Source organism: Mustelus asterias, chromosome 7 (assembly GCF_964213995.1).
Source record: "Mustelus asterias chromosome 7, sMusAst1.hap1.1, whole genome shotgun sequence".
NCBI lineage: Eukaryota > Metazoa > Chordata > Chondrichthyes > Carcharhiniformes > Triakidae > Mustelus > Mustelus asterias.
Window position 1 is genome coordinate 130,355,940 of NC_135807.1, and position 14,901 is coordinate 130,370,840.

The 14,901-nt window shown below is 44.0% G+C and overlaps 1 protein-coding gene across 1 annotated transcript in view; it reads right to left on the reverse strand.

Annotated features, from left to right (window-relative positions):
* The window catches only part of ofcc1 (orofacial cleft 1 candidate 1), a 219,054-nt gene that overhangs the window by 158,650 nt on the left and 45,503 nt on the right, over positions 1-14,901 (reverse strand). Inside the window, exons 6-7 of the mRNA XM_078216978.1 lie at positions 10,385-10,555; positions 5,089-5,152 (exon numbers count right to left, since the gene is read on the reverse strand). Coding sequence (XP_078073104.1) covers positions 5,089-5,152; positions 10,385-10,555 — 235 coding nt within the window. The remainder of the gene's footprint in view (positions 1-5,088; positions 5,153-10,384; positions 10,556-14,901) is intronic.

Consider the following 14,901-nt stretch of genomic DNA (forward strand, 5'->3'; position numbering starts at 1 on the left):
CCGCAAAGATGGCTGGCTGAATTCATTTCAACTCCTACTCTCCAAATATCTTGTAATAATTTGCTAAATAAAACGCAATAACAATAATTTCTCTACTGCAACAACAGTGAGAAGCTACTCAAATTGAAGCTCAATATCATTTGCACTGGGATCTGAATAAAACATAGAAGGAAAATCAGTCAAACACTCGCAATTAGAGGAGATGAAAAATCTAAAAAGAAATTAAATTTACTTGTAATACAACTTCCATTCTTTCCCTTTCTGGAAAATTACTACCAAAGTGTTTTTTCTGTAATTTAAATGTTAAGCCACCAGATGTGTGTCTCATGCTTGAAGAGTTGAAGCTTTGCATTATTTAGCATATTAAGACCCACAGAATGTAAAAAAGAATTCTTCATTGCCTGAAGGTTCTAATTAAGTAAACCTTTCCTTGATGCATGCGAAAATTGCAATACAAGAAATTTCTTTTGCAGCCAGTCACAGCAATATAATAAATATGGAAAATTTTAAACCGATGTAATTTTTCTTATGCTTCAGGACTCAAATATATCTGCTATAATCAGCTACTCTGAATAGAGGCGGACAATCAGCAAGACACCTAAAGCACTTAGGTTAACATCCACATACTTTGTGTAATGGTAAATGAATATCACATTTCACACGCAGTATTCACAAACCATAAGTTTAAACTTAGTTATCCGTGGCACTTTTTTCCACTTGTGCGCGATCGTGCAACTTCACTGCACGTTTTCTCCTGTGACAAAGGGACCTTATACGAGCCGGCAGCCAGGTTAAAAAAAACCCAGAATAAACGGGGTCTAACGATGAAAGAGTCGTGGTTGCTGGAAAATGAAAGCAGAGAAACGCTTTATCATAGAATCTCTACAGTGCAGAGGAGGCCATTTGGCCCATTGAGCACTGATCACAATCGCATGCAGGCCCTATTTCCGTAACCCCACACACTAATTCCCCTGACAAATAGGGCCAATTTAGCATGGCCAATCAACCTAGCCTGCACATCTTTGTACTGTGGGAGGAAACCGGAGCACCCGGAGGAAACCCACGCAGATATAAGGAGAATGTGCAAACTCTCACACAGACAGTGATGCGAGGCCGGAATTGAACCTGGGTCCCTGGCGCTGTGAGGCAGCAGTGCTAATCATTGTGCCACCAAGCCGCCCTTTAATGGGGACAGATTGGCGGAGAGGGGAAGATGGCGTTGATGTATCAGCTCTTTGGCCCTTTGTCAGGAGCCGACAGAAGGTAATCTCACTGGGGTGCAGGCTTGAATAGGCCGGGGCTGTTGCATTTCAGAAAGAGGTGGGAGTGACCTGATATAGAGATCTTTAAAATTATGAATGGGCTGAACAAGATAGACGTGGAGAGAAAACTGGGAGCCACAAAGACAAGATCAAGACTAATAAGTAATAGAGAAATGAGGACAAACTCAGGGAGTAGTTGGAATCAGGAATTCACTACCACAGAAAGTGATTGAGGCAAAGAGTTTAGCTTCTCTTAAAGGCAGACTAGATGAGTGCATGAGAAAAAAAGAATCAGAGAAAGATATGCCAAAATGACACCTGTGTGGAATAAAGACACCAAAATACGTCAAGGAGCCGAATTGCCTATTTCTGTTCCATATATTAAAGAACAAAGAACAATACAGCCCAGGAACAGGCCCTTCGGCCCTCCAAGCCCGTGCCGCTCCCTGGTCCAAACTAGACCATTCTTTTGTATCCCTCCATTCCCACTCCGTTCATGTGGCTATCTAGATAAGTCTTAAACGTTCCCAGTGTGTCCGCCTCCACCATCTTGCCTGGCAGCGCATTCCAGGCGCCCACCACCCTCTGTGTAAAATATGTCCTTAAAGAAGGACATTCTTTTATCATTCTACATAATTACGTGGGGTGGCACAGAGGCACAATTTTTTTAAATTCATCTGTGGGGCATGGCACTGCTGGCTGGCCAGCATTTATTACCCATCCCTAGATGTCCAAGGGCAGTTGAGAGTCAACCACTTTAACATAGATTTATAGAATCAACAGTGCTGAAGGAAGCCATTTGGCCTATCGAGCCTGCACCGACAACAATCCCACACAGCTCCTATCCCTGTAACCCCATATATTTACCCTCCTAGTCCCCCTGACACTAAGGGGCAATTTATCATGGCCAATCAACCTAACCCACAAATCTTTGGAGTGTGGGAGGAAACTGGAGCACCCGGAGGAAACCCACACAGACACACGGAGAACGTGCAAACTCCACACAGACAGTGACCCGAGCCGGGAATCAAACCCGGGTCCCTGGCGCTGTGAGGCAGCAGTGCTAACCACTGTGCCACCGTGCCACCACATTGCTGTGGTTCTGGAGTCACATGTAGGCCAGGCCAGGTAAGGACGGCAGATTTCCTTCCCTAAAGGACATTAGTGAACCAGATGGGTTTTTCCGACAACCAACAATGGTTCACGGTCCCGGTAGATTCTTAGTTCCAGATATGTTTTGTTATCTGCTGTACAGAATTCGAACCCAGGTCCCCAGAACATTAACCAAAAGAGGAAATGCTGAAAAATCTCAGCAGGTCTGGCAGCATCTGTAAGGAGAGGAAAGTGCTGACGTTTCAAGTCCAGATGGCCCTTTGTCAAAGCTAAAAGGCATAGAAAATAGAAGATATTTATACCGTGGAACTGGAAAGCAGTGAAGGTGTATGGGAGGGGGAGGGACATACAGAAATCCATTTCTACAGTATAAATATCTCCTACTTTCTATGCCTTTTAGCTTTGACAAAGGGTCATCTGGACTGGAAACGTCAGCTCTTTTCTCTCCTTACAGATGCTGCCAGACCTGCTGAGATTTTCCAGCATTTTCTCTTTTGGTTTCAGATTCCAGCATTCATAGTAATTTGCTTTTTTTCCCAGAACATTCGCTGAGTTTCTAGATTAATAGTCTATTGATAATACCACCAGGCCTTCCCCTGTTTGCACTGCTGCCTCACAGCGCCAGGGACCCGGGTTCGAATCCAGACTTGGATGATTTTCTGTGTGAAGGCTGGCCAGACACCCACCTGTAACTGGGGCATGGTCAAGGACAAGTGAGGGAAAAAAAGAGGATCTCTGACTCTCATCAGATCAAGCATGATAAATATTTACAGCGATGAATTGTGTAGAAATATCATGTCAATGAGATGTGAACACTACCCCTGTAGCCTTGGCTTCCGTTTAATTATTCAGTGTTTACAAGCTGATTTCATTAATAAGGTTTCTTTAAATTCACACTGTCTGGATCACTCTTAGGACATCTCTGCAGTGTACTGGCAATGTCATCACACAATCAGCATGCTGCAAATAACAAGAATCTGCTTCTCATTTGATTTAAGAGGTAACAGAGATCTCTTGTGCGGGGAGTTGCTGAATTACATCATTCAAAACTGAAGCTAACATTTCTGTTTTAAAGTGGGAGAGACCTTTGACTTGTCAACCCCAACTCATTCACAAAAATGATTTTTTTTCAAGTTTGTGATTCTCAGTCATTTATCTGAACACGTATTCAGTGGAGACTGCAAATAAACAGTCTTCGGAGGCTTGGTTATATTTGTAGAAATATCAGTATAATGAATACAGGTGCAAACCTTTCAAAGATAACTTTTACCAGAAAGTATCTTCCAAATATCTTTGTTGTTCCTATAAAGACCAATCGATCCTATTGTGTATGGGCGATGATTTAGGATTCTAGATTAAAATGAAGTCCGGTCATAATTGGTTCTCTCTCTGGTCAATTGAGTAAAAGTGGCAAGCACAGAGAAACTGGAATTTTATTATTTTTCCAGACTATATCATAGAATCCCTACAGTGCAGAAGGAGACCATTCGGCCCATTGAGCCTGCACTGATAACAATCCCACCCAGGCCCCATCCCTGTAACCCCACACATTTACCCTGCTAATCCCCCGGTCCTTAGGGGCAATTTTGCATAGCCAATCAACCTAACCCGCACATCTTTGGACTGTGGGAGGAAACCGGAGCACCCGGAGGAAACCCGCGCAGACACGGGGAGAACGTGAAAGCTCCACACAGACAGTCACCCGAGCCTGGAATCGAAACCAGGACCCTGGCATTGTGAGGCAACAGTGCCAACCGCTGTGCCACCAGGTTGCCGTGTCAAAGTCTTCACATTAGAAAGCAATCATTGTAAGCTGCTCTTAGTGCAATTCTAAAAATAAAACCCCTTTCGAATATATGCAAAAGGCAGACTTGAGTTGCAGCATACTGGAGATGTTAAGATAGAGTCACATTCCAGATTGCAGGAATCACTGTCTATATTGTTAAAGCAACCTCGCTTAAATTATGCCATAGGTGTTATTTTGATGCAAGAATTAATGGCATTAACACCAGATTTCTGACACAATTTACAATTCCTGTTGACTCAATCAAAGCCTTGAATAGTCAATTGTTATGAGGTGTGGGGGGGGGGAAGGGGGAAATTATTGTAAGAAGTATTAAGTCGCAATCCCCTTGAATCCCGTTAGTGTGAAATAGTGAGGTATTTGAGAACATTACTGTAAAGATCAATGTGGTGAGGCAAAAAATTAAATCCTGTTAGCTGAATAACTTATTTGCCACAAAATTGGATTCACACATCAGGAATAGTCACTTGCCAGGGATTCGCAGCGATGATTAGTGAGAATTTTCTGTCACACGATTTCCTTTGCCTAATTTTAATTGCGGTGGAAGGCTTTCTAAAATTTAAAACATGCTTCCCCTTGTAATAATCAATTTCCTCTCCTTTTTTCTGCAGAGCTGAAATACTAAATTGTGCAACATGTAGCGCAGAAGCTTACGTCAACTGCAAACAAGTGGCCAAACAAAATACTCCCAGAGCAGGGTTAAAAATTATTCTTTGAACTTGAGCAGCATGTGCAGACACACACAAAAAAAACACTGCTACGGGTGTTCACTCTTTATTACTTAAAAGTGGCTTTAACTATGCTTGTTTTAGCCCCATTGATAAAACATGAAGTTGACAGACTTAGAATGCTGTGTACAAGAACTCTCCCTGTCAGCACGTTCATGGCGCGCAATTCATTCAGCAATACCTTTACGGTTCAAATTTGCTTTCTCGTTCCCATTGATATGAAAACCACTCCTCGTCGCTGGCTCCTGATGGAACAAGAGGGAGAAAGGGTGCTAATTTAATCACATTTCATGTTATGCCCTTTGGAGTCCAAAGGAATGTAGCGATACGCACAAACAACAAAACAAAATCAGATGTTCAACCTGATGGAAGCACTTTAAGATCTTTCCCCCCTTTTTTTTTCTCGCTCTCTCTTTGTGTTTGCTTTGCTCCCCGCCCCTCCACGACATGAAAACCTTTCTCTGCTTCCTTTACACCAGTGGGAATACTTCCCTTGTGGGTGATAGGATCTCTTTGGGAGGTCAAAGGTCGCCCCGCAGAGGAAGTGACAAGCTGCGAAATGTAAAAGAACAATTTTTTCCACATGTTCCTCTGCTCTGAAAGCAGTATGGGGTTGTCAGCCGACATCATTTTAAAATGGACCAGGTTACAACATAACATGCCTGTCAAATTCAATTTATAATTAGAGAGGCTGCACTTGGTTATAAAGTTTTACTGTTCCACTAGGCCGCACCGACATGCCGCATGTATCAATGAGATGCGCCTTGAAGTTAGCTTCGGGAACTTTCAAAGTTGTTTAAACACGGAAATAAATTTTCATTTTGCACAAGGGTCAAATTTAACTGCAGGATATAAATCAATGCCATTGCTTCCTTTGGGACAGAGGTAAATGAAAAAATAATCTTATTCACTACCTTGTCGCATCTATTTGCATCTCATAGTGGAAGATGCGTTAACAAAAAAACTCTTGGAGAAAGAATACTGCTAGTGCATTGCACAGTCATAGAATCCTACAGGAGGCCATTCGGCCCATTGAGTCTGCACTGACCACAATCCCACCCAGGCCCTATCCTCATAACCCCTTGCATTTACCCTAGCTAGTCCCCCTGACACCAAAGGACAATTTAGCATGGCCAATCCACCTAAATCACACATCTTTGGACTGTGGGAGGAAACCGGAGTGCCCGGAGGAAACCCACGCAGACACGGGGAGAGTGTGCAAACTCCTCACAGGCAGTGACCCAAGCCGGGAATCAAACCCAGGTCCCTGGTGCTGTGAGGCAGCAGTGCCACCGTGCCCCCAGTCACCCAGAAGGACGCAGTACTGCTCGCAAGGCATCAGGCAAAAATATCAAGACAGTGTTTCCCAAACTTTTTCCCACTGCAATACCATTTGGGAGGCTTAATATTGCCGTGATTTCAGGATGAGAGCAGGTGGGGTGTACATCTGTGAAAGGGGAGGGGGCAGAGCTGTCAGAGTGGCGGTGAGGGTGGAGGGAGGGAGCTGGTGAGATTGGAGGGGGTTGAGCTATGGAGAGCAGTGGGTTAGATCTGTGAGCGTGTGGCTGGATAGAGCCTAGTGGCACAGTGGTTAGCACTGCTGCCTCACCGCTCCAAGGACCCAGGCTCGATTTTGGCCTTGAGTGACTGTCTGTGTGCAGTTTGCACATTCTAAAACAAGGGGTTGGGGCAGGTGACCCCCAAAATGAATCCACAAGCTGTCAGGTGTGGAGGTGAATTGGCACAACACTTACTTACCTCTGTGCTCCAGCACTGTGTTGAAAATAATAATAATAGAGGGAAAACATCCCTCTAGCCCTCACCCCTCACTCACCTCACATACTCCCTATGCCCCTTTGACTACCCATGCCAACCTGCAACTACCCATGCCAACCCATGCCCTCACCCATCCCCATGGCCTCCACGCACCTATGCCAATGTAGTTACCCTCTATCCACCCCGCATGGTGCCTCACACCCCACACCAAATAAGTGCCAAGTCATGTCAACCCATGCCCCCCACCCACAATCCTTTGCACTTACCCCCACCATGCCAACTCACCTAGTATCATTGAATATTTCCTTAACTGCTCTGACGCTTCCTGAGTAGATCTGACAGATTTTATATTTATTTCCTTGACAGCTTGACATTTCCTTGACAGCTGAACAGGTTCTGGACAGTTGGACAGCTCTTTTACAGCTTGACAGTTCCAATGAGTTTAAAGTTTAAAGTTTATTTATTAGTGTCTCAAGTAGGCTTACATTAACACTGCAATGAAGTTACTGTGAAAAAGTTTGCATGTCAAAAGTCATATTCACTTTTAGCAATTCCAAAGGATGCCTTACCTCTCCCAAAGGTGCCGTGAGACCCTATTCAAAGTGGTACATTAATTCTCCAAAGGGTTACCATGGCGTTCCATAAGAATCCATCAAGTTCAGAATTCCTCTCAATTTTTCTATTCAGCACACTCCAGATTCCACACTACTTCCAAAATCCCAATTCAATGGAGGCACCTGGTAACTAAATGGCCTCTGAGAATCATGCTTGCAGGAACCTCAGCCTAACTCCAGTCCTGCCCTGGTGAAGGTGGAAAATACCAAATTTGTGGGCGGGATTTAGAATTTTGATCCATTTCTGAGATTTTTTGCCACAGTGGAGACACTCTCCTTCGTGCCGAAAATCCAGACTCTTGTTTATCACATCTTACTCTCAAGTATATTCCCCTCTTCTTAACAGAACTTTAATGCTGGCAATCAGCATGGTTGTTCTGTTGTACCATAGAATCATAGAATCCCTACAGTGAAGAGAAAGACCATTCAGCCCATTGAGTCTACACCAACTCTCTGAAAGAGCTTCTTACCCAGGCCAACTCCCCTGCCCTATCTCCTTAACTTCACACACTTACCACAGCAAATCCACCTAACCTGCATACCTTTTGACACTGAGGGGCAATTTACTATGGCTAATCCACCTAACCTGCACATCTTTGGGCACTAAGGTGCAATTTAATTTGGTTAATCTACCTAACCTGCCCATCTTGGGAACTAAGGGGTAATTTATATTAGCTAATTCACCTAACTTGCACATCTTTGGACACTAAGGGGCAACATAACATGGTCAATCCACCTAACCTGCACATCTTGGGATGCTAAGGGGCAATTTAGCATGGCCAATCTGTAATGAGGTTTGCTGTAGTACTACCATAATTAAACATAACTGGGTAGGTTTTGCCATTTGGGGCAAAATCAGTGATTCCAACACAAATTGCACTCAAAACTCCACCCATTTTGAAAGGTGTTTTCTTTCCCTTCCAAGTTTTCACTCAATCTCGGTCATGTATCGGCACAATCAGGCAGTGTTTTAATATATATTGTGCAGAAACTCCCAGTGGTGATGAATTCACATGAAGGGGATGGTGGCCAGTTTTGTGGGTGTGACCTGCTCCTTTCGCGGTGTTTTTCAAACTAGTGCAAGAGATCGTGGGTTGCGCCAAAAGCAAACTGCCCTTAAAATCCAATGATGTTTATACTGCTTAAGCCAACGTTGGTGGAATTACATTGGACAGCCCGGTGCAATTGAACAGAAACTCCAGGCCATTAATTGCACCCAACATAGAGATGGAATATAGAGATAGAAATCTTCAGCATCTCACTATTGCTGTCCGCAATTTAGCACAGCACACTGACGGGATTTGGGGCTGTTGCAAGTCAATGGAGGGAGACAAGGACTGCTAGAAATGGGCTGGGGGTTGAGCTTAATTTCTTTATAGGCACATGGAAAAGATTTGCACTGTGCACCATGCATAACAATATCGTAAACCCATCCTTTACAGATTGCACATAACCCAACTGAGGAAAATCCCTCCCACGGTTTTATGTGGCTTGAGTTTATTTTAAGTAAGATAATGCACCTCAGCATCACAGAATCATGGATTTATTACAGGGCTGACGGAGGCCATTCAGCCCATCGTGCCTGCACTGGCTCTCCAACCAAGCACATGACTTAGTGAGATCCCCTGCTTCTTCCCTGTATCCCTGCACATTGTTTCTATTCTAGTAATCATCCAATGCCCTCTGGAATGCCTGGATTGAACCTGTCTCCACCACACTTCCAGGCAGTGCATCCCAGACCCCAGCCACTCGCTGTGTGAAGAAGTTTTCTCTCACATCACATTTGCGTCCTTTGCAAATCACTTTAAATGTGTGCCGTCTCATTCTTGATCCTTTTACAAGGGGGAATAGTTTCTCCCTGTCTACTCTGTTCAGTCCTCTCATGATTTTGAACACCTCTATCAAATCTCCTCTTACCCTACTGCTCTCCAAGGAGGACAATCCCAACCTCTCCGATCTCTCCTCATAACTGAAATTTCTCATCTCGGGAGCTATTCTTGTAAAGCTTTTCTGCACTCTCTCCAATTCGTTCACATCCTTCCTATAGTGTGGTGCCCAGAACTTAGAATTGCAAGAGCAACTTGGTAAATAGAACCATCAAAATATAGGACTGGCATTTTCTAATGTTTCCATATGGGTACATCCATATGGTGATAATAGAGGTAAAACTACTTACAGCAACACAATATATGGTAATGCTATATATGTTTCAGTTATAAAAAGGAGACTGCAAGCCTCATATGGGTGTAGCGGTAATAGAAACATAGACCCACGTGAACCATTTGCTTTGATGTTGTGATGGGGAGGTGGTGGTATTGTCACTGGTATTGTCACTGGAGTAGTAATCCAAGAGACCCAGAGTAATGCTCTATGGGCCCAGGGTTCAAATCCCACCATGGCAAATGGTGAAAGTTAAATGTAATGGAATGAATGAAACCATTGTCGATTGTGTTTAAAACCTATCTGGTTCATTAATGCCCTTTAGGGAAGGAAATCTGTCATCCTTACCTGGTCTGGCCTACATGTGACTCCAGATCCACAGCAATGTGGTTGACTCTTTAACTGCCCTCTGAAATGGCCTAGCAAGGCTCTCAGTTCAAGGGCAATAAATCCCAGCCAGCGATTCTCACATCCCATGAACGAATAAAAAAAGAAGTGCATGATAAATCCTTTAAAAAGACAAGGAAAAATAGCAGGACTGCTGGAAAAAAGCGGGAGAGTAGCACGGGCTGGATAACTCATTCAAAAGGCTAGCATGGCAAGAATGGGCTGAATGACCTCCCTTTCGATATTCCTTATTACTTGCCTGAAGAGGAACAGTCTGGAACTCACAAATTGGCAGAGTCAAGATATCAGATGAATAAATAAATGGGTTTTTTTAAATGAAAAGGGACAAAGTGTTTCGATATCAGTCAGTGGCGATGCTTGTTGCAAAACAAGATAGTGCAAAAAAAAATACTTTGCAGCCCTTGCTGCAAAAGAACGCAACTCTGCTGACAGGTGACTGATGCCAGTAAAATTCCTTATTTGAATTTCTCCTGACTGTTAGATGTCCACGCCATGCTGATACTCAGAATATCTGTGAACCTGCTTTTTTTCTTCTTTTTTCTGAAGCCACGTTTTATTTGCATTGTTCTGAAGACTGAATTCGCCGGTTTGTAGTTCCTCCAGTTTGCAGCCGTACAGAATTGGATCAAATCCCAGTGAGGAGATACTGTGACTGATATTACTGTGAAATGGGAAACCTGACTCCAAAAGCTTAACGAAAATATAAAAAAAAACAGGATTTTTGGACACAAATGCAGTTTATCTCTAGCCCAAGTAATCGGTTTCAAATAATAATTTGCCAGGAAATTACCCAAAGGATCCTATTTATATAATATATCTTGATTAGACCATACCTTGGTTACATGTTAAAAATGTATTACATTTACGATCCACGAAAGTGTTTGACTGCAAGATGAAAAACCGCCCTTTGAGAATAAAACCCAACAGCCAGAAGCGACTTTGTAACCTTACTGAAATAGATGAGGATGTAAGTAATATTCATGTCAAATGACCACACACATCATAGACTCCTTGGTGATATCTTAATGGGATCTTACTCAAGTTAGCATAGACCTCTGAACCTCTGAGGCAATGTAATGATCCCTAAGTGGACCTACGCATTAATATAAATGACTGCTAGTCTGGTCTGCAGGAGCTTTAATCTGGGAAAGGTCTGGAGTTTAACAAAACTTTTAAGTTCTGCGATGCAGATGCACTGTAGCGGTAATTTTAGATTTCCCTTGTAACCAATCAGGGGTGCAATAATTACAACATAATTCAATAATGATTATCACATTTTTGTAACCCCTTGTATTTGGCTATTTTCTTTAGCTATGTTTGATAGTTAAGTAACGTAATATTGCAAGAGCTCTTTGAGATAGCAAATTATTAATCGGCCAGGCTTTCACGGGCAATCAATTTGACAACTTCAAGCTGAAGTCGGTATCTGTTGTACTGTAGCGTTTGGATACATCACTTTGAGAAACTTTAAATTAGAACTACTGGAATTAGTACCTGGCACAGGCAACAACCTTTAAAACAAGTGATCCTTAATGCATACATTTTGCTTTACAATGTAACATTTCTAGACACGAGCTAGCCTTCAACATGGTTCCGCTTGCTGTCGCTCTACGAAGAAGTTTATGATTTGTGGGTCTATGTGTGGAGTTATCTTGTGTCAACTGTGGCTCAATAAGTCGCGCTCTCACTATTGAGCCAGAAGGTTGCCGGTTCAAATGTTCTGGTGCAGCGCTGAAAGAGTGCTGCGGTGTCAGAGCTACCATCTTTTGGCTGAAATACTGGGCAGCACGGTAGCACAGTGGTCAGCACTGCTGCTTAACAGCGCCAGGGACCCGGCTTCAATCCCCGGCTTGGGTCAGTGTCTGTGTGGAGTTTGCACATTCTCCCCATGTCTGCGTGGGTTTCCTCCGGGTACTCCGGTTTCCTCCCACATTCTGAAAGACATGCTGATTAAGTGCATTGACCCGAACAGGCACCGGACTGTGGTGACTGGGGGAATTTCACAGTAACTTTGTTGCAGTGTTAATTACTTGTGGCTAATAAATAAACTTTACTTTATTAAACCAAGACCTTTTTGGCTCTCTCTGGTCGGTGTGAAAGATCCCACAGCAGAATTTCTAATAAGAGGAAGGAAATTATCCAGTGTCCTGGTAAGTCTTTATTTCTAACAGTTAGTATAACTCAGGCTGATTATCTGGTTATTATCATATTGCTGTTTGTGGGATCTTGCGGTGTGCAAATTGGCTGCTGCGTTTCCTACATTACAACAGTGACTAACTGCAGCTTCATAGAATCATAGATAAATCACAGAATCCCCACAGTACAGAAGGAGGCCATTCGGCCCACTGAGTCTGCACCAACTCTCCAACAGAGTATCTTACCAAAAAACTATCCCGTAATCCCATAACGTTGTACTTACCCTCCTAGCCCCCACCTACACGTCTTTGGACAGCAAGAGGCAACTTACCATGGCTAATGTCCCTAACCTACACATCTTTGGACAGCAAGCAGCAATTTAACATGGCTAATCCCCCTAGCCTACACATCTTTGAAAACTAAAGGGCAATTTAGAATGGCCAATCCACCTAATCCCACATCTTTTGGACTTTGGGAAGAAACTGGAGCACCTGGAGGAATCCCACGCAGACACGGGGAGAATGTGCAAACGTCACACAGACAGTCACCCAAGGCCGGAATTGAAACCAGATCCCTGGTGTTGTGAGCCAGCAGTGCTAAGCAATATGCCACTGTGTTGCCCTTCATTGGGTGCAAAGCCTTTTAGGACATCCTAAGGTCATCATGAAAGGTGCAGTATAGATGCAAGTCTACCATTTCCTAGATCACCCTGCAAACAGCATGAGGCTGGAAAGTTGTCCCCATCAATTTATAGGGTGGAAGTTAAACTACCGCCACCATCACCCCCCCACTCCACCACCGCCCCTTTCCTCCCCCCCCCCCCCCCCACCCCCCCCCCCCCCCCCCCCCCCCGCCACCCCACCACTCCCCCACCCCACATCTTCCCGGACAGGCTCAGAGGCACAGGATTGGGCAGGAAGGTGTTGAGTGGAGATCCTACTGCCTTTCTACCTCCCTAAACTTTAATCCAGGGTGGGAAGGCCCAACGATGGCCTATTCGAGGCCAATTGAGGTTCTGAAGTGGCCTTTTAAGATAAACCCTGGTGGGTATGCCTTCGGCCTGGTGTGGGTGGTCGCTTTTACTTGGAAGGTCCATGTCGAAGGGAGACACCCACCGGAGACAAGGGCCACCCAAGCATGAAGACCACCCCCCACTTCTTCCTTAAATGCTCACCTCATTCCGCCTGCTCCCATGTCCCCTCCCCTCCCCTCACTCCTGGGGCTCCATCAACAAACCTCTTTCTCGGCTGCACTGCAGTACTAGCATTGGCCACCCTCTCCTGGTGGTGCTGTCAGCACAGGAGAGCTGCCAGCCTCTGACTGGCCATTTGGACATTGGGCCATTCACCCCATACTAAGACTTCTGTGGGGAGAGAATTCCCTTTACAGTGTAAAACCATAAGGCCATAAGAGATAGGAGCAGCATTAAGTCATTCAGCCCATTGAGTCTGCTCCACCATTCAATCATGGCTGATGAGTTTTTCAAACCTATTCTCCCACCTTTTTCCCGTAACCTTTGATCCCCTTACCAATCAAGAACCTATCTATCTCTGTCTTAAATACACTCAATGACCTGGACTCCACAACTTCTGTGGCAATGAATTCCATAGATTCATCACCCTCTGGCTGAAGAAATTCCTCCTCATCTCAATTCTAAAGGGCCGTCAGATCCTAGTCTCTCTAACTAAAGGAAACATCTTCCTCAGGTCCACTCTATCCAGGCCTTTCAGTATTCTGTAAGTTTCAATGAGATCCCCCCCTCATCCTTCTAAACTCCAGTCATGAAACCTGATGGTGGGACCTGACTTATTGGGCCTGAATCCTATTGGGTCTCCCAAAAACAGCCACAGCAGGATTGGCACAGGTTTGCGGTTAGTGGCCAGACCCTCCACAATGACCATAGTCACTGAAACCTCTACACAATCTAGTTACAGCGACACGGTGGCACAATGGTTAGCACTGCTGCCTCAGAGCACCAGGGACCCGGGTTCAATTCCCGGCTTGGGTCACTGTCTGTGCGGAGTCTGTACCTCCTCCCCTTGTCTGCATGGGTTTCCTCCGGGTGCTCCGGTTTCCTCCCACAGTCCAAAAGGCGTGCCTGTTACGTGGATTGGCCACGCTAAATTCTCTCTCTGTGTACACGAACAGGCGCCGGAGTGTGGTGACTCAGGGATTTTCACAGTAACTTCATTGTAGTGTTAATGTAAGCCTACTTGTGACACTAATAAATAAATTAAACTTAATAAACAGCTTCAAGTTAAGCAGCTAATTTGTAGATTGATGAGAACTTCGCCCTTTCGAAAGATAGAAGAGTCATCAAAAACATTGTAACTGAGACCGTTTTATTTATCTTGGCAACTTTGTGTGGTAATGTACTTACTTAGTTCATCCATATAGTGTTACACATCAACAACACACATAAAAATTAGACAATATAGTGGCTAGCACAGATAACTCTCTAGTACATTAACCATGCAGATTGGTTTAAGTATCCCATTGACCCAAATAAAAAACACTTTGATTGGCAATTTCTGGATAAAGCTACCAACCATCAATTAGCAAGCACTGCAAAGCCATCTAATCAAATTGCTCTTTTTTTAAACTTCAGCAATCCAGAACTAGCAATGGCAACAAAACTAATTAAATTGCTATCAGTACCATTTTCTTTTCTGATTCAGATCAGTGCGTACAGCTAAAAATAAAATTTGTCGCAGGATACACTCGACATAAATAATCACAAAATTCAGGGTAAAACATCGCCAAATTTATCCACGAAATGAGCCAATTAGATTTGGAAATAGAATCATAGAATCCTTCAGTGCAGAAAGAGGCCATTCGGCCCATCGAGTCTGCACTGACCACAATCCACTCAGGCCCTATCCCCATAACCCCATGCATTT